The sequence below is a fragment of the Macaca mulatta genome, chromosome 1 (assembly GCF_049350105.2).
Source record: "Macaca mulatta isolate MMU2019108-1 chromosome 1, T2T-MMU8v2.0, whole genome shotgun sequence".
Taxonomy (NCBI): domain Eukaryota; kingdom Metazoa; phylum Chordata; class Mammalia; order Primates; family Cercopithecidae; genus Macaca; species Macaca mulatta.
Window position 1 is genome coordinate 111,163,074 of NC_133406.1, and position 18,823 is coordinate 111,181,896.

Here is an 18,823-nt window from a genome sequence, read left to right on the forward strand (position 1 = left end):
CTCTCCCCTACAAGCTTCACTTATAAAATCCAGGGGAACAAGTCAGATCGGCTTGGTTTGATCTCATGCCCACTCTCTTGGTGTTGCATGGGATTAATAGGGAGACTGTTCAGCATGGAGTCTGGTGATTGATAGCACCTCATAGAACAGTGTGGTTGAAGTATGTGGTAACCCTAAAGAGATAATGGTATTATCAGAAATGGGGAAGGAATAGTGATCAGGTAAAAGTTTGGATGGAAACAGACTAAGCAGGCCAGGTGTGGTGGCTCACGCCTATAATCCCAGCACTTTGGGAGGCCGAGGTGGGCGGATCACAAGGTCAAGAGATTGAGACCATCCTGGCCAACGTGGTGAAACCCCGTCTCTAATAAAAATACAAAAATTAGCTGGGTGTGGTGGCGCATGCCTGTAGTCCCAGCTACTCAGTCGGCTGAGGCAGGAGCATCACTTGAACCTGGTAGGCAGAGGTTGAAGTGAGCTGAGCTAACACCACCGCACTCCAGCCTAGCAACAGAGCAAGACTCTATCTCAAAAAAAAAAAAAAATAGACTGAGTAAATGGTTGGGTAGGTAATGCTAGGAGTAAGTCAGGATAAGTGAATGAAAGAAAATAACAAGTCCTTGAATGTACCTTATGATACTATTAATAATTACATTGTATATCATTTGGCAAATGTTTGAGTACTTTCTTTATACAAGGCATTGTGCTAGAATCTGTGAGGGATAAAGGAGCATAATCATTTGGTCATGGAATAAAAGCTGTATGAATGACAGGGTGCCTGGCCCATTGTTAGGTTCACAATACATTGTATTTGTTTGTGTGTGTGTGTGTGAGACTGGGTCTCACCCTGTCACACAGGCTGGTGTGCAGTGGTGAGATCTCAGCTCATTGCAGCCTTGACCTCCTCGGCGCAAGCAATTCTCCCACCTCAGCCTCCTGAATAGTTGGGAATACAGGCTTGTGCCATCATGCCCGGCCAATTTTTGTATTTTTTGTAGAGTTGGGGTTTTGCCATGTTGCCCAGGCTGATCTCAAACTCCTGCGCTCAAGCGATCCTCCTACCTCTGCCTCCCAAAGTGCTGAGATTACAGGAGTGAGCCACTGCACTCAGCCAATACATTGTAAATGAATGAAGCTGTTGAATAAACTCAGATAATACCATCAAAGTGGCGTAAATGCTGTTGTAAGGTTTTAGAAGAGGACAGGGTAACTTTTGTTTAGGATGATCAGAGACAGCTACATGAAAGAGCTGGTAATTGGAATGGACCTTGGAAAGATTTTTGAAAACAGTGACAGGGAGGAGAGGAGGCGTCTGAATAGAAGTGACATGATATACTCTATATGCTGGGTTCTGTAGGATGTATTCTTTCTAGAGTTTTCTCTTTTTTCACTGTTTTTTTTGTTTGTTTGTTTGTTTTTTGAGACGGAGTCTCGCTCTGTCACCCAGGCTGGAGTGCAGTGGCCGGATCTCAGCTCACTGCAAGCTCCGCCTCCCGGGTTCACGCCATTCTCCGGCCTCAGCCTCCCGAGTAGCTGGGACTACAGGTGCCCGCCACCTCGCCCGGCTAGTTTTTTTGTATTTCTTAATAGAGACGGGGTTTCACTGTGTTAGCCAGGATGGTCTCGATCTCCTGACCTCGTGATCTGCCCATCTCGGCCTCCCAAAGTACTGGGATTACAGGCTTGAGCCACCGCGCCTGGCCTTTTTTCACTGTTAAAACTGTAAGAATAATATGTTTGGTATAAAGAAATCAAATATTACAAAAATAAAACAATTGAAGCCTTCCCCCCAAGAAAAATGTATGTATCTACATACGTGAAATTTTTAATATGATTTTTTTGGGGTTTATCTCTTAGAGTTTATTTATTGACACTTCATTTTCCTACCAGTCCTTTCCAAGGCGTTTGACACCAAGGTTCAAGTTTCATTTCCCAGAGGGACCACTGATAATAGTTTGATATGCATCTGTGAGAGTTTCAATGTGTAGTTTCTTTTTAGTTTTCCACATTAATGTGGGGATAAGAATAATTAAATTTTAGTTCTAAATTTAAATTTAGAACTTTTCTCAAACATTTAGAAAAGATAGTCCAGGTGTGGTGACTCGTGCCTGTAATCCCAGTACTACGGGAAGCCAAGGTACGAGGATTGCTTGAGGCCAGGAAGTCGAGACCAGCCTGGGAAACACAGTGAGGCCTCATTTCTACTTTTTTTTTTCTTTCTTCAGATGGGCATGGTGGCGGGCGTCTGTAATCCCAGCTACTTGGTAGGCTGAGGCAGGAGAATTGCTCGAACCTGGGAGGCAGAGTTTGCAGCGAGCCAAGATCGTGCCACTGCACTCCAGCCTGGGTGACAGAGCGAGACTCCATGTCAAAAAAAAAAAAAAGAAAAGAAAAAAGACTATTAAAAGGGAGAAAAACACTCATATTTCTATTATTCTAACAAATGTTTATTATTTTTGTGTATTTTTAGTTATGATTCTTATTGTAAGGATATAATTTTTCATGCTTATGATTATTATGTATGTATTTTACTTTTGTCATACATGTATTGAACATTTATAGAATGGTTTACATATTCACATTTTATATATATACATGTTGAGTATCACCATCATCCAAAATGCTCAGGACCAGAAATGTTTTGACTTTCAGATTTTTTCAGATATTAGAATATATGTATTATTATACTTAACAGATAAGCATACCAAATTTGAAAATTTGAAGTCTGGGCGGGATACAGTGGCTCACGCTGTAATCTCAGCATTTTGGGAGGCCGAGGCATTCAGATCGCTTGAACCCAGGAGTTTAAGACCAGCCTGGTCAACATAGCAAAATCCTGTCTCTACTGAAAATAACAAAAATTAGTTGGGCATGGTGGCATGTGCCTGTAATCCCAGCTACTTGGGAGGCTGAGGTGTGGCAATCGCCTGAGCCTGGGCAGTCAAGGCTGCAGTGAGCCATGATCATGCCACTGCACTCTGGCCTGGGTGACGGAGTGAGACCCTGTCTCAAAAAAAAGGAAAAAGAAAATTTGAAATCTGAAATGCTCCAGTGGCTATTTCCCTTGAGAGTCATATTTGCACACACAAAGTGTCAGATTTTGGAGTTTTGGATTTGGAATGCTCAACCTGTAGTATTTTATACTAAGAAATTATAATTATATAGTCATTCTCTAATTGTTGGGAATTTGGGCCATTCCTTTTTTCACTGTCAGCTTCATTGTACAAGTAGCTTTTACAGAAAGTATTATTTTCATGGAATATACTACACAAAATTAGCTGGGCGTGGTGGCATTTGCCTGTGGTCCCAGCTACTCAGGAGGCTGAGGTGGGAGGATCACTTGCGCCTGGGAGGGGGAGGTTGCAGTGAGCTGCACTCCAGCCTGGGCGACAGAGTGAGACCCTGTCTCAAAAAAAAAAAGAAGAAATGTGCTTTATTGGAACAGATTCTTAGAAGTTTGAGAACAAAGTTGGGAATAAGCATCTGAAACACTTTTTTCTCTAGATGAAGCAGATGATGATGATGATCCAGAATATAATTTCCTGGAAGACCTTGATGAACCAGACACAGAGGATTTCCGGACTGACCGGGCAGTGAGAATCACCAGTGAGTCTGTGTTTATTATAAGTCCTGCTCTTGACTGCTTTGCAGCTGCCTTTGTTTACTTTGTAGATTTTTAGGGGTGAAGTTTGCAGCTTATCCATGTTAAGACATTTAAGTTTCCTTTACCCATTTATTTATCTGATTCTTTAATTTAGGTATATATTCAGAAAGCCCATCAGTTGTTCATTCATATATCCCACAGTCATGTATTGAGTCTTTACTGTTTGGCAGGGATTGTGCAAGATGAGTAAGACATGGCGTCTGTGCTTTAGGAGTTCAGCCTAGTAGGGTGATAGAAACAGAAAAAGTTACAATACAAAGTGATAAATGCTGTAACAGGTTTTACATAAGGTATAATAATCATCTAAAAGAGGGTGTCATCTCCTAGTGTGTGATATGGACTAGGATAGGAGAACTTAGGAAGGAATTTGCAGAATGAAATGGTTTTTTATCTTAGTTTTGAAGGAGGAATAGAAATTTGGTGAATAGGGACAGAGAGGAATATTGCAAATAGAAGAGCATCTGCAAACCACAGAATTGTAAAACATCAAAAAAGTATGTTTGGAAAATAGTAAGTACTTTGGTGGTGGTATATGAGTGAAAAGATAGAGAAGTGGTAGATAAAATTAGGTAGTGTTTACATCATGGAGGATCATTAAGCTCTCAAAATGAAGTTTAAGGGCGGGCATGGTGTCTCATGCCTGTAATCCCAGCACTTTGGGAGGTGGAGGCAGGCAGATCACCTGAGGTCAAGAGTTCAAGACCAGCCTGGACAACATGGCAAAACCCTGTCTCTACTAAAAATACAAGAATTAGCCAGGCATGGTAGTAGGTGCCTGTAATTCTAGATACTCGGGAGGCTGAGGCTGAAAAATTGCTTGAACCCAGGCAGGAGAGGTTGCAGTGAGCCGAGATCACGCCAGTACACTCCAGCCTGGGCGACAGAGCGAGTCTCCGCCTGAAAAAAAACAAAAAACAAAAACGAGCTTTAAGGAGTAAATCAGTAGGAACTGATTCGGATTTTAGAAAGATCACTTTGATTTAATACCAGTTTCATGTATTTATTTGTTAGGTAAAGTGAACAAGACTGGAGGTATGGAAAACAATTATGATAACTTGGCTTGAATTATTTGTATAAAAAATTATATTATTGAGCTAGACGTGGTAGCTTACACCTGTAATCCTAGCACTTTGGGAGGCTGGGGCAGGAAGATTGCTTGAGCTCAGGAGTTTGAGACCGGCATAGGCAACATAGAGAAACTTTGTCTCTACTAAAAATTTAAGAAATTAGCCAAATGTATTGGCACATACCTGTAGTCCCAGCTACTCAGGAGGCTGGGGCAGGAGGATTGCTTCAGCCCAGGAGGTCAAGGATTCAGCAAACTATGATGGTGCCACTGCACTCCAGCCTTGGTGGCAGAGGGAGACCCTGACTCAAAAAAAAAAATTATGTAATTGGCTAGTGTGTCAAGCATAGAAAACATATATTTCATCCTGAAGAAATTCTACCTATGGGGAGAGAGAAAAATAGAAAATATATTTCATAAGCCATTGATTTTTGTTGCATGTATGTATGACCCTGTACTGGAATAATATACATGACATTGAGAAGGTAAGTTACTGGCTCTTGACCAGGTTAACGTCTATCTTGGATGTTTATAAAGCAGAGAGCTTTATAGAAACTTGAAACTTTCCTATGTTTTGCATAGGAAAAAAAAAAAAAACTTCAGAAACATCTTTTAATATGGTACAGTTGGGGATAAATTGCTTTTTTTTAATAGCAAAAGACTAGGAGGCAGAGAGCTTTATAAACATCCAAGATATACCTAATTAATGCAGTTCTTTGTGTAAAGAGAATTATATGTAAATACAGTCCTTTAGAACTTACATTTTATTTTATTGCTTTATTGTGCCTTTCACCTTGATTTTAAGATTAGAATACCATTTCCTTTGTGAAGATCTTTCATTTATTTTGATATATTATGACAAGGATAGTGGAAGCATTGAAAGGAAAGCACCAAGAATTAGAGAAAATATAGAATTTAGACTTTGAGAAAACTGAAAGGAGAATCTAGGAAAGTACAAGAATAACCTAGAAAAATCTAGTGTTGTAGAAACCAAAGGAAGAGTCTTTTGGCTAGGGCACAGTGGCTCATGTCTATAATCCCAGCACTTGGGAGGCCGAGGCAGAAGGATCGCATGAGCCCAGGATTTCAAGACCAGCCTGGGTAAGATAGTGAGATATTGTTTCTATAAAAAAATTTAAAAAATAAAATAAAAATTAGTCAGTCGTGGTGGTGCACACCCATAGTCCCAGCTACTTGGGAAGCTGAGGTGGGAGGATCACTTGAACCCAGGAAGTGGAGACTGTAGTGAGCAGAGATCCTAACACTGTACTCCAACCTGGGTCAGAGCAAGACCTGTTTCCAAAAAAAAGTCTTTCAAGAAGGACAGAATGGTCAGCAGTGTCATATGCAAGTAAAGAAACATCTGCTTAAAGCACAAAAGCAGATCTTTTTATTTATTTATTTATTTATTTACTTATTTATTTATTTGAGACAGAGTCTCGCTCTCTCTCCTAGTCTGGAGTGCAGTGGCGTGATCTCGGCTCACTGCAAGCTCCGCCTCCCGGGTTCACGCCATTCTCCTGCCTCAACCTCCCGAGTAGCTGGGACTATAGGCGCCCGCCATCTCACCTGGCTATTTTTTTGAATTTTTTAGTAGAGATGGGGTTTCACCGTGTTCGCCAGGATGGCCTCGATCTCCTGACCTCGTGATCCACCCGTCTTGGCCTCCCAAAGTGCTGGGATTACAGGCTTGAGCCACCGCGCCCGGCCGAGAATTTGTTTACACTTCCTCTGAGGTGGCCTTTTTAGTCTGTTTGTATACTTTCAGTGACAGGGAGCTCAACGATTCTGCTGATAGTGTATTGTAAACTTGAACACCTCCTCAATTAATACTTTTCTTATTGAACCCAGATCTGAATGCAAATTCAGATACTTTCCTTATTGAACGCAAATTTGAATGCAAAGCAAAAAGATCAATCCTCTTATATTCCTCCTATTTGTCTTTATTTTTTTATTTTCTTTTGAGATGGAGTTTTGCTGTTGTTGCCCAGGCTGGAGTGCAGTGGTGTGATCTCAGCTCACTGCAGACTCCGCCTCCTGGGTTCAAGTGTTTCTCCTGCCTCAGCCTCCCGAGTAGCTGGGATTACAGGCACCCGCCACCATGCCCAGCTAATTTTTATATTTTTAGTAGAGACAGGGTTTCACCAGGTTGGCCAGGCTGGTCTTGAACTCCTGACCTCGGGTGATCCACCTGCCTCAGCTTCCCAAAGTTCTGGGATTACAGTCATGAGCCACTGCACCCGGCCTCCTATTTGTCTTTTGCTGTTAAAAAAACCAATTTATCCCCAACTGTACCATATTAAAAGACGTTTCTTAAGTTGTTGTTGGTTTTTTTTTTTTCCTATGCAAAACATAGGAAAGTTTCAAGTTTCTTCTGCGAGGTTTCTTCTTCTCCAAAGCCTTGGTGTCCAAACCTCTCACCACGCATGTTACTCTTCTCTGGATTCTAGCATTTATTTTCTTTAAACTTTTCCCCTGTTACATCTTATTATGAAATTTAAAAATATATATAGAGAAGTTGAAAATTATACAGCTAACATTCGTGTACTCACCACCAACTTTTTTTTTTTTTTTTGAGATGAAGTCTCACCCTTGTTCCCCAGGCTAGAGTGCAATGGTGTGATCTCGGCTCACTGCAACCTCCACCTCCCAGGTTCAAGTGGTTCTCCTGCCCCAGCCTCCTGAGTAGCTGGGATTAAAAGCCCCTGCCACCATACCTGGCTAATTTTTGTGTTTTTAGTAGAGAAGGGGTTTCACCATGTTGGTTGGCCAGGCTCGTCTCGAACTCCTGACCTCAGGTGATCTGCCTGCCTCGGCCTCTGAAAGTGCTGGGATTATGGGCTTGAGCCACCATGCCCAGCCTCACCTCCTACTTTCTATAGTTTTTTTATTTTTTTTGAGATGGAGTCTCCCTCTGTCTCCAGGCTGGAGTGCCGTGGCGCCATCTTGGCTCACTGCAACCTCCGACTCCCTGGTTCAAGCGAATCTCCTGCCTCAGCCTCCCGAGTAGCGGGGATTATAGTCACGCGCCACCATGCCCAGCTAATTTTTGTATTTTTAGTGGAGATGGGGTTTCAGCATGTTGGCCAGGATGGTCTCCATCTCCTGACCTCATGATCCACCCACCTCGGCCTCCCAAAGTGCTGGGATTACAGGCATGAGCCACCATGCCTGGCCAAATTTTCGATAGGTTTAATATAAACTGTGGGCCTTTCATATGTGCAGGTTTCACATCTACAGATTCAGTCAACCTTGAAAATATTCTGGAAAAAAAAATGCAACAGCAGAAAATAATACTGGCTGGGCATAGTGGCTAACATCTGTAATCCCAGCACTGTGGGAGGCTGAGGCAAGAGGATCGCTTGAGCACAGGAGTTTGAGATCAGCCTGGGCAACATACTGAGACCCCATCTCTACAAAAAATTTAAAAATTATCTGGGTGCAGTGGTGTGTGCTTGTAGTCCCAGCTACTCGGGAGACAGAGTCAGGAGGATCCCTTGAGCCCACAAGTTCAAGGTTGCAGTGAGCTGTGATTATACCACTGCCACTGCACTCCAGCCTGGGTGACAGAGTGAGAGCTTGTCTCAAATAAATAAGTAAAAGATAGTACGGTATAACAACTATTTACATAGCATTTACATTGTATTAGGTGATAAGTAATCTAGAGATAAGGTATACAGGAGGATGTGTGTAGATTATATGCAAATACTACACCATTTTTGTATAAGAGACTTGAGTATCCTCAGATTTTGGTATCCATGGGCTCCTGGAACCAATCTCCACATATACTGAGGGATGACTTTATTTGCCTTATCATGCAGCTGTCCATCTCCCTGTCCATCTGTGGATGCATCTTAGTTTTCAAATGCATTTCAGAGTAAATTACACTTCACCTTTTTTTTTTTTTTTTTTTTAATTCAAACGAGGTCTGTGTTGCATGGGTTGGTCTTGAACTCTTGCAGTCTAGTGATCCTCCCAGCTCAACCTCCTGACCAGCTGAGATTACAAGCGTGCACAATGGCACAGTGGCACCTGACTATATGTCATTTTTTTTTTTTGGAGACAGAGTCTCACTCTGGAGTGCAGTGGTACGATCTCGGCTCACTGCAACCTCCGCCTCCCAGGTTCAAGAAATTCTCCTGCGTCAGCCTCCAGAGTAGCTGGGATTACAGGCTCGCACCACCATGTCTGTCTAATTTTTGTATTTTTAGTAGAGACGGGGTTTCACCATCTTGGCCAGGCTGGTCTCGAACTCCTGACCTCGTGATCCGCCCACCTCTGCCTCCCAAAGTGCTGGGATTACAGGCATGAGCCTATAGTTCACTTTTAACCACTTCAGCACGCATATAATGAACTAGAGCTCGATATTTGTTTATGATTTCTTTTTATAGGTGATTTTACACACAGTGTATCACACACATCTTAAGTGTACCATTTAATGAATTTTGACATGTGTGTACCTGTGTGACCCAAATCCCTATCAGGATATAGAATCCTCACCCCAGAAAGTTTCATGCCCCTTCCAAGTCAATCCCGACACCATCCCCTCAGAGGCAACCACTGTTTTGATTTTTTTTCTTAATCACAGGTTAAATTTGCCAGTTTTAGAACCTCACATAAATGGAATCATATAGGATGTGCTTTGTGTGTATGTATGGCTTCTTTCACTCAGCATAATATTTTTGAGATTCATTTCTGTTGCATGTGTCATTAGTTTGTTCCCTTTTATTGTTGACTGTAATTTCATTGTGTAAATATACTACAGATTATCTATTTTTGTGTTGATCATCTGGGCTGTTTTTAATTTTGGGTAATGTTGAATAAAGCTGGTCTGAACTATTTTGTGCAAGTCTTTGTGGAAATGCTTCATTTCTGTCTCTCATTTGTCCCCACTTATGAATTAGAAAAGGCATATTTCATTTCTCTTGGGTCAGCTATATAGGAGATAAATCACTGGATCACGGGATAGGTATGTTTAGTTTTATGAGAAATTGCCAGACCATTTTCCAAAGTGGCTTTCCATTTTACGTTCTCATTAGAGTTCCATTTGCTCTACACCCTCAGCAACATTTGGATTTTAATTTTTTTTGTTGGCTGGGCATGGTGGCGCACGCCTGTAATCCCAACACTTTGGGACACTGAGGCAGGCAGATCACTTGAGGTCAGGAGTTCAAGACCAGCCTGGGCAACGTAGTGAAACACTGTCGCTACTAAAACTACAAAAAATTAGCCAGGCATGGTGAATGAGAATTGCTTGAAGCCCGAAGGTGGAGGTTGCAGTGAGCTGAGATCGCGCCACTGCACTCCAGCCTGGGTGACAAGAGTGAGACTCAGTCTCAAAAAAAAAAAATTTAAAAAAAAATTAAATTACTTAATTGATTTTGTTTTTGTTTTTGTTTTTTTTTGTGTGTTTGAGACAGAGTCTCACTCTGTCTCCCAAGCTAGAGTGCAGTGGTATGATCTCCAGTCAGCGTAGCCTTTGCCTCCCGGGTTTAAGCGATTCTTGTGCCTCAGCCTCCCAAGTAGCTGGGATTACAGGAATGTGCAACCATGCCCGACTAATTTATTTATTTATTTATTTATTTTCGAGATGGAGTCTCGCCCTGTTGCCCAGGCTGGAGTGCATTAGTGCTCATTGGCTCAGTGCAGCCTCCACCTCCTGGGTTCAAGTGAGTCTCCTGCCTCAGCCTCCCGAGTAGCTGGGATTCCAGGTGTGTGCCACCATGCCTGGCTAATTGTTGTATTTTTAGTAGAGGCGGGGTTTCACCATGTTGGTCAGACTGGTATCGAACTCCTAACCTCAGGTGATCTGCCTGCCTCGGCCTCCTAAAGTGCTGGAATTAGAGGCGTGAGCCACCACCCCTGGCCTGGATCTTAATTTTTTTAATGTCCTCCTAAGAAGGGCCTTTATAAAATTGTTCACAGTCTTGCAGACATAGTGTTAGACTCTGCTCTAGTTCAGTGATATGTTTGCCTTGTTGGTTATGAGCCCTATTTTGGAGCAGCTGTGTCTTATTGAACTTGATGTCAACCAAAACTTTTTTTTTTTTTAACCTCAGATTCTTGTACCAACCAAAACTTTCAGGTCTTTTTCACATTATTTTTAAGCCATGTCACCTTTTCATGTAGTTAATAAACTGATCTTTAAAACTCTTAACTGTAGGACTGGGCACCATGGCTCACACCTGTAATCCCAACACTTAGGGAGGCCAAGGTGGGAGGATCACTGGAACTAAGGAGTTTGAGACCAGCCTGGGCAACATAGCAAGATGCTGTCTCTATTTAAAAAAAACAAAAACATTCTTAAACATGGAACTTTAAATTTATCCCTATATGTTCCATCCAGTTGATTTGAGAAAATATAATTTTGAATTTTCCATCAGTTGGATTGGCAGTCCCTTTCAGCTTTACATCATCTACAGATTTGTTAAGTATGTTCTCTGGGTCTTTTAAGTCACTGATGGAGTTCTTGAATAGTTCAGATCCAAAGACAGCATCCTATAAAACCCTGTTGGAAACTTGTCTTTCTCTCTGTCTCTTTTTTTTTAGACAGTATCTTGCTCTGTCGCCTAGGCTGGAATGCAGGGGCATGATCTCAGCCACACTGCAGCCTCTGCCTCCTGGACTCGAGATTCTCTCACCTCAGCCTCTTGAGTAGCTGGGACTGCAGGTGTGCACCACCAAGCCCAGCTAAATTTTTTTGTAGAGATATGGTTTCAACATTTTACCCAGGCTAGGAGACTTGTCTCTTGATTCCATTCAGTACTGTGTGGATTTGGACAGGCCATCTAATTATAAAATCGTCTAGCTCACATTTTTTCCTGTCTTCTTCCTTTTAGAAGTTAAGCTTCATGCGAATAGATCTCTGTCTCTCTCTCTCATTCTCTCATATATCCCAAGCATCTAAAAAGCATAGTGCTCAATAAATGTTTTTTGTTGTTGTTGTTTTTGTTTTTTTTTTTTTTTTAGACAGGGTCTTGCTCTATCGCCCAAGCTGGAGTGCAGTGGTGCAATCTCAGCTCACTGCAAGCTCCACCTCCTGGATTCAAGCCGTTCTCCTGCCTCAGCTTCCCAAGTAGCTGGGACTACAGGCACCCACCACCATGGCCGGCTAATTTTTTGTATTTTTAGTAGAGAGCCTCCCAAAGTGGTGGGATTACAGGCGTGAGCCACCGCACCCGGCCTCGATAAATGTTTTTGAATAAATGAAGGAAGGATAGCCAGTCATAGTGGCTCACGCCTGTAATCCCACCATTTTGGGAGGCCGAGTTGGGCTGATCGTTTGAGCTCAGGAGTTCGAGACCAGCCTGGTGAAACCTCATCTCTACAAAATATACAAAACTTAGCCGGGTGTGGCAGCATGCGTCTGTGGTCTCAGCTACTTGGGGAGCTGAGGTGGGAGGATCGATTGGACCAGGGAGGGGATGCAGAGGTTGCAGTGAGCCGAGATTGCGCCACTGAGCTCCAGCCTGAGTGACATAGCGAGACCCATCTCAAAAAAAAGAAGGATAGATATGAAGAATTTGTCATTCCTTGTTGAAAACATTATACATTGCCTTCATGGAATTCTTCCTTATTGTAAAATCTAATTTATACCAACAACATACTGTTTGGCTTTCTTGCAGAAAAGGAAGTAAATGAGCTGATGGAAGAGCTGTTTGAAACTGTGAGTAATGATCCTCAAGTGAGAACATGGGATTGTAAGTCAGTTCTCCAGCAAGATGTGTCATTTGGTCTCTGTGATGCTCCTTCTAGGAGAGGGGTCTGACTGAACCAATTCTACTTTTAGTCTACCTGGGAAAGAACATAATGACAAGGGAATTTTTCTAACTGCTAGACTCTTGATTATATACATGTATGTTGTTCTTATTAACATTTTCCTTGAAACTTCTTTTTTTTTTGAGGGGGGTTTCACTCCGTCACCCAAGCTAAAGTGCAGTGGTGAAATTACAGCTCACAGCAGCCTTGACCTTCTAGGCTTAAGCAGTCCTCTGTCTAAGCCTCGTGAGTAGCTGGGACATACCAACACACCCAGCTAATTATTTTATTTGTAGAGACAGGGTCTTACCACATTGCCCAGGCTGTTATGGAACTTCTGGGCTCAAGCAATTTTCCTGCATTGGGCCTCCCAAAGTGCTGGAATTATAGGTATGAACCAGCATGCCTGGCCCCTTGAAAATTTTTGATGACTTCCCCTACTGTCATTTGGTGTGTCCTTAAAGATTGTCAACTAGTTTTTTTTTTTTTTTTTTTTTTTGAGACGGAGTCTCGCTGTGTCGCCCAGGCTGGAGTACAGTGGCCGGATCTCAGCTCACTGCAAGCTCTGCCTCCCGGGTTTTTACGCCATTCTCCTGCCTCAGCCTCCCGAGTAGCCGGGACTACAGGCGCCCGCCACCTCGCCCGGCTAGTTTTTTGTATTTTTTAGTAGAGACGGGGTTTCACCGTGTTAGCCAGGATGGTCTCGAACTCCTGACCTCGTGATCCGCCCGTCTCGGCCTCCCAAAGTGCTGGGATTACAGGCTTGAGCCACCGCGCCCGGCCTGTCAACTAGTTTTAAACTACTTTGTGCACAAATAATTACCTTTTTCATAAATTTGTCTCAAAAGGTATTTCTCTTTAAGAGATTGATCATTTTGAGGCTGGGTGTGGTGGCTCACGCCTGTAATCCCAGCACTTTGGGAGGCCACAGCGGGTGGATCATCTGAGGTCAGGAGTTTGAGACCAGCCTGGCCAACATGATGAAGCCTTGTCTCTACTAAAAGTACAAATATTAGGCATGGTGGCAGGCACCTGTAGTCACAGTTACTGCAGAGGCTGAGGCAGGAAAATCACTTGAATCTGGGAGGTGGAGGTTGCAGTAAGCCCAGATCGTGCCACTGCACTCCAGCCTGGGCGATAGAGCAAGACTGCAAGACTCCGTCTCAAAAAAAAAAAAAAAAAGAGAGAGATTGATAATTTTGAGTTATCCATGCTCTGTCCTTACTGTTACGAGTTGACTGGTTGAATGACTTCTTTCTTGGCATAATAGCCATCCTAAGTGTGGGTTTGTGGGAGTCCTGAAGTGAGAAGGTTCTGACATTGGCTCTTTCTGGGTGCCAGCATTATTAAAGTCTTGTAATCTGTAGTTTTCACTCTTTCTTTCCAATACTGGAGCAACATTCGAGACCCATTCCCCAGGAAAACCCTCCCTTCCCTTTTCCCACAGTTCCAAGATGAGATGGGATTCTCCAACATGGAAGATGACGGCCCAGAAGAGGAGGAGCGTGTGGCTGAGCCTCGACCTAACTTTAACACTCCTCAAGCTCTACGGTAGGCTAGTTGAAAGACCTTGAGATTTGGAATAGAGGAAAAGTTTATTTCTGAAAAGGTTTTCAGAAGTTGCAGTTAACAATTTTTCATCCCCAACCAGCTTCTGTTACTGATGTAAGGATGCAGAGCCCTGTCAGGAGTTAGGTGTCAGGTGAAGTCTCCTTGGTATGGGGCAGTGCAGCTGTAGGCCAAGCTGTATCTGTTTGGGAAGGGAGAAAAAACAGTAGCTGGCATCCATATCCACTTCTCCAGGTGAGTGGTGCTGGAGAGGTATGTAGGAATTTATGTGGCCAGACACACAAACTACCCCATATTGTAATATCGAGTCTGTCCCTTTCATTCTTTTTATGTGTCATTAATATCTGCTAAATGTGACTGAAACTTTGTTAGTCACCTAGGCATTAGTGGAGCAAACCCTGAAGCACCTGCAGTAAGGAGTCTGAAACGTATGTGCTGACGTTTCTGCCTGAGGTTGGCACTTGTGTTACAGCATCCAGAAAGTAGAGGCTTTAATTTTTTCCTCATTTTCTGGTGGATTTGCATCTGCACTTTATTCTATTGTTATCCATTGCAAGTAGCAGCATATAGTCATTAGATGGATGGCTAGAGATCAGGATGCATTTTGTGCTGTAAGTGGAACTAAGCAAAGAGAATAGACCCTCTTAATTAGTCATGTGTCCTAACAGCATTACTACCCAAGTAGAAAGCTTGGGATTTATCTGAAAGCTAGACCTTTAGGGATTTTCCAGTTTAGTAAAAAAAGATAAGATATGCCAACCAATGTCTAAAAACTAGAAATACCAGTAATTCTCCATTACAACAAATATCACAGTACAGCTACATCAAAAACCTCAAGATTGCTAAGTCAGTATTTGACCCATTATTTTAAGTTACAGCTCATAGAACAAAACTCCATTCTGCTATGAATGGAACCATTCATCCTGGGAACATATAATGGGATTTGATCTATAAACGTGTTTTGGTTCTGCTGATCAACTCTTTGTAACTTCTTAAAATTTGGGAAGTATAGGCCGGGCGTGGTGGCTCACGCCTGTAATCCCAGCACTTTGGGAGGCCGAGGCGGGGGGATCACCTCAGGTCAGGAGTCGAGACCAGTCTGGCCAACATGGTGAAACCACATTTCTACTAAAAATACAAAAATTAGTCAGGCATGGTGGCGGGTATCTGTAATCTCAGCTACTCGGGAGGCTGAGGCAGGAGAATCGCTTGAACCCGGAAAGCGGAGGTTGCAGTGAGCCGAGATGGCAGACTGCGTGTCAGAGAGAGACTCTGTCTCAAAAAAATAAAATAAGTAAAATTTGTAAAGTATAGAAATAATTTAAAACTCCTGTTAGAATTCAGTTACCTTCTGGTATTCAGTAGAATAGTCATATATCATCTCATGGTGATACATTCTGTGAAATGTTATCATTAAACGATTTCATCATTGTGTAAATGTAGAAAGCACTTGGATAAACCTTGATGGTTTAGCCTACAGCATACCTAGGCTATACGGTATAACATATTGCTCCCAGGCCACAAACCTGTATAGCATGTTATTCTGCTGAATACTGTAGGCAGTTGTAACACAGTGGTAAGTACGTATGTATATGTAAACATAGAAAAGATACAATAATCTTATGGAACCACCTCTGAATATGTGGTTCATTGTTGACTGAAACATTATGTGGCACATGACTGTACTTGGGCAGTTGCTGCTTTTCTTTCGGTTGCAAATGCAAACCTGTTATAATCTTTGACTCAATAAAGCATCCTGGATTCTGTAAGTCCATAGATAGTAAAAACATCTTAAAACACAATAAAGAAGAGAGAAAAAAAAAAGAACAAAACAAAAACCCTGGGAAAGTGAGTTATCTGTGCCTCCCTTATCAGTTATCCAAGTAATATTTATTAAAAGCAGGTGCAAGGCCACGTGTGGTGACTCACACCTGTAATCCCAGCACTTTGGGAGGCTGAGGCGGGCAAATCACCTGAGGTCACGAGTTCCAGACCAGCCTGGTCAACATGGTAAAACCCCATCTCTACTAAAAATATAAAAATTAGCTGGGTGTGGTGGCACGTGCCTGTAATCCCAGCTACTTGGGAGGCTGAGGCAGGAGAAACGCTTGAAGGGAGGCAGAGGTTGCACTGAGCCGAGATTGTGCCACTGCACTCCAGCCTGGGTGACAGAGTGAAACTGCCTCTCAAAAAATAATAATAGGCCGGATGTGGTGGCTCACACCAGTAATCCCAGCACTTTGGAAGGCCAGGGCAGTCAGATCACGAGGTCAGGAGTTTGAGACCAGCCTGACCAACATGGTGAAACCCCGTCTCTACTAAAAATATAAAAATTAGCCAGGCGTGGTAGCACACGCCTGTAATCCCAGCTACTCAGGAGGCTGAGGCAGGAGAATCGCTTGAACCCAGGAGGCAGAATTTGCAATGAGCCAAGATCACGCCACTGCACTCTGTCCTGGGAGACAGAGACGCTGTCTCAAAAAAGAAAGAAAGAAAGAAAAAACCAATAATAATAATTATAGGTCGGGTGCAGTGGCTCGCGCCTGTAATCCCAGCACTTTGGGATGTTGAAGCGGGCATATTACCTGAGGTCAGGAGTTCAAGACCACCCTGGCCAACATAGCAAAACCCTGTCTCTACTAAAAATGCAAAAAAGTTAGTCGGACGTGTTGGCAGGTGCCTGTAATCCCCGCTACTTGGGAGGCTGAGGCAGGAGAATCGCTTGAACCTGGGAGGCAGAGGTTGCAGTGAGGCAAGACCGCTACATTGCACTCCAGCCTGGGCAACATGAATGAAACTCCATCTCAAAAAAAAAAAAAAAATTAATAATAATAATAAATACAACTACGTGCAGGCTATGTTTCCATTACCTACTTTTTTATGCTTCTGGGCTTCTGTTCCTTTAGTGGTAGTAGTGCAGGTGATCAGGTTTTCAGTTCTCACAAGATTGTATAAGACAGTCCCACAGGCTTTAGGTTTTTACCCTGTGCTGCCCAAACCCACAGTAAATACTATAAAAGAAAGCATAATTTTTATCCCCAATAGATAAATGATAACTTTTTAAAATTAACTATTGAAAACATTTATCTATTGCTGTAATATTGGAGATGACTTGAAATATGATAACCTGCTTGTTGTAGCTACATCAACAGGTCTTTTTTTTTTTTTTTTTGAGACGGAGTCTCACGCTGTTGCCCAGGCTGGAGTGCAGTGGCGCGATCTCGGCTCACTGCAAGCTCCGCCTCCCGGGTTCCCGCCATTCTCCTGCCTCAGCCTCCTGAGTAGCTGGGACTACAGGCGCCCGCCACCGCACCCGGCTAATTTTTTGTATTTTTAGTAGAGACGGGGTTTCACTGTGGTCTCGATCTCCTGACCTTGTGATCCGCCCGCTTCGGCCTCCCAAAGTGCTGGGATTACAGGCTTGAGCCACCGCGCCCGGCACATCAACAGGTCTTACCCTGATTGCATAGGGTATCAGCACGTGCTTAATCATTTAGGTATCTTATTCTCCTTTTATTTCAGAACTGTCATGCTGGGTTTTTCCATTTTTGCTTCAGCCCTGGAAACAGTCTCTCAGGAGGGTAGGGGTGGGAAGTTAGAGTTAGGAACCTTAGAAGAGGAATTTATTTGTTTATTTATTTATTTATTTATTTTATTTTATTTTATTTTTTTTTTTTGAGATGGAGTCTCGCTCTGTCGCCCAGGCTGGAGTGCAGTGGCCGGATCTCAGCTCACTGCAAGCTCCGCCTCCCGGGTTTGCGCCATTCTCCTGCCTCAGCCTCCCGAGTAGCTGGGACTACAGGCGCCCGCCACCTCGCCCGGCTAGTTTTTTGTATTTTTTTAGTAGAGACGGGGTTTCACCGTGTTAGCCAGGATGGTCTCGATCTCCTGACCTCGTGATCCGCCCGTCTCGGCCTCCCAAAGTGCTGGGATTACAGGCTTGAGCCACCGCGCCCGGCCTGTTTATTTATTTTATTCTATTCTATTCTATTCTATTTTTTTTGGAACAGAGTCTTGCTCTGTTGCCCAGGCTGGAGTGCAGTGGCGCGATCTCGGCTCACTGCAACCTCTGCCTCCTGGGTTCAAGCGATTCTCCTGCCTCAGCCTCACGAGTAGCTGGGATTATAGGCACGCATCACCACAGCCGGCTAATTTTTGTATTTTTTCGTAGAGACAGGGTTTCACCATGTTAGCCAGGCTAGTCTCGAACCACTGATCTCAAGTGATCCACCTGCCTTGGCCTCCCAAATTGCTGGGATTACAGGCGTGAGCCACCACGCCCGACTGTTTCTTGACCTTTTAATAATTGTCATTCTGACTGGCAAGCCTTGCTTTCTTAAACAAGTCAAAAATCTTCTAGCATGAAGCAGGAAAAGGATATACTAAAATAAGTAATGGTAGTTCACATGAACAGAACTGAGTGGTTAGTTCAAATATTACCCTACTGCTCTCCATGAGGGTATTTTCTTTTAGCCCTTTAAATTCCTCTTCCTGGCTGGGTGCAGTGGCTCCCGCCTGTAATCCCAGCAGTTTGGGAGTTCAGGTGGGTGGATCGCTTGAGGTCAGTCGTTTGAGACTAGCCTGGCTAACGTGGTGAAACCCTGTCTCTACAAAAAATACAAAGATTAGCTGGCCGTGGTGATGCACACCTGTAATCCCAGCTACTCAGGAGGCTGAGGCAGGAGAATCACTTGAACCCGGGAGGCAGAGGTTGCAGTGAGCTGAGATCATGCCACTGCACTCCAGCCTGGGCAACTGAGCAAGAC

The 18,823-nt window shown here is 43.3% G+C and overlaps 1 protein-coding gene and 1 long non-coding RNA gene across 17 annotated transcripts in view; one reads left to right on the plus strand and one right to left on the minus strand.

Moving 5' to 3' along the window:
• Positions 1–18,823, plus strand: part of GON4L (gon-4 like) — a 104,336-nt gene that overhangs the window by 54,022 nt on the left and 31,491 nt on the right. For all 16 annotated transcript variants that reach the window (XM_077942366.1, XM_077942363.1, XM_077942370.1 and 13 more), the window contains 3 exons: positions 3,505–3,606; positions 12,356–12,396; positions 13,936–14,039. In XM_077942366.1, coding sequence (XP_077798492.1) covers positions 3,505–3,606; positions 12,356–12,396; positions 13,936–14,039 — 247 coding nt within the window. The remainder of the gene's footprint in view (positions 1–3,504; positions 3,607–12,355; positions 12,397–13,935; positions 14,040–18,823) is intronic.
• On the minus strand, positions 4,544–15,895 carry LOC144330966 (uncharacterized). The gene is made up of 2 exons (XR_013397702.1): positions 13,405–15,895; positions 4,544–5,650 (listed from the first exon to the last, which is right to left on the minus strand). It is a non-coding gene; the product is annotated as an uncharacterized LOC144330966 (long non-coding RNA).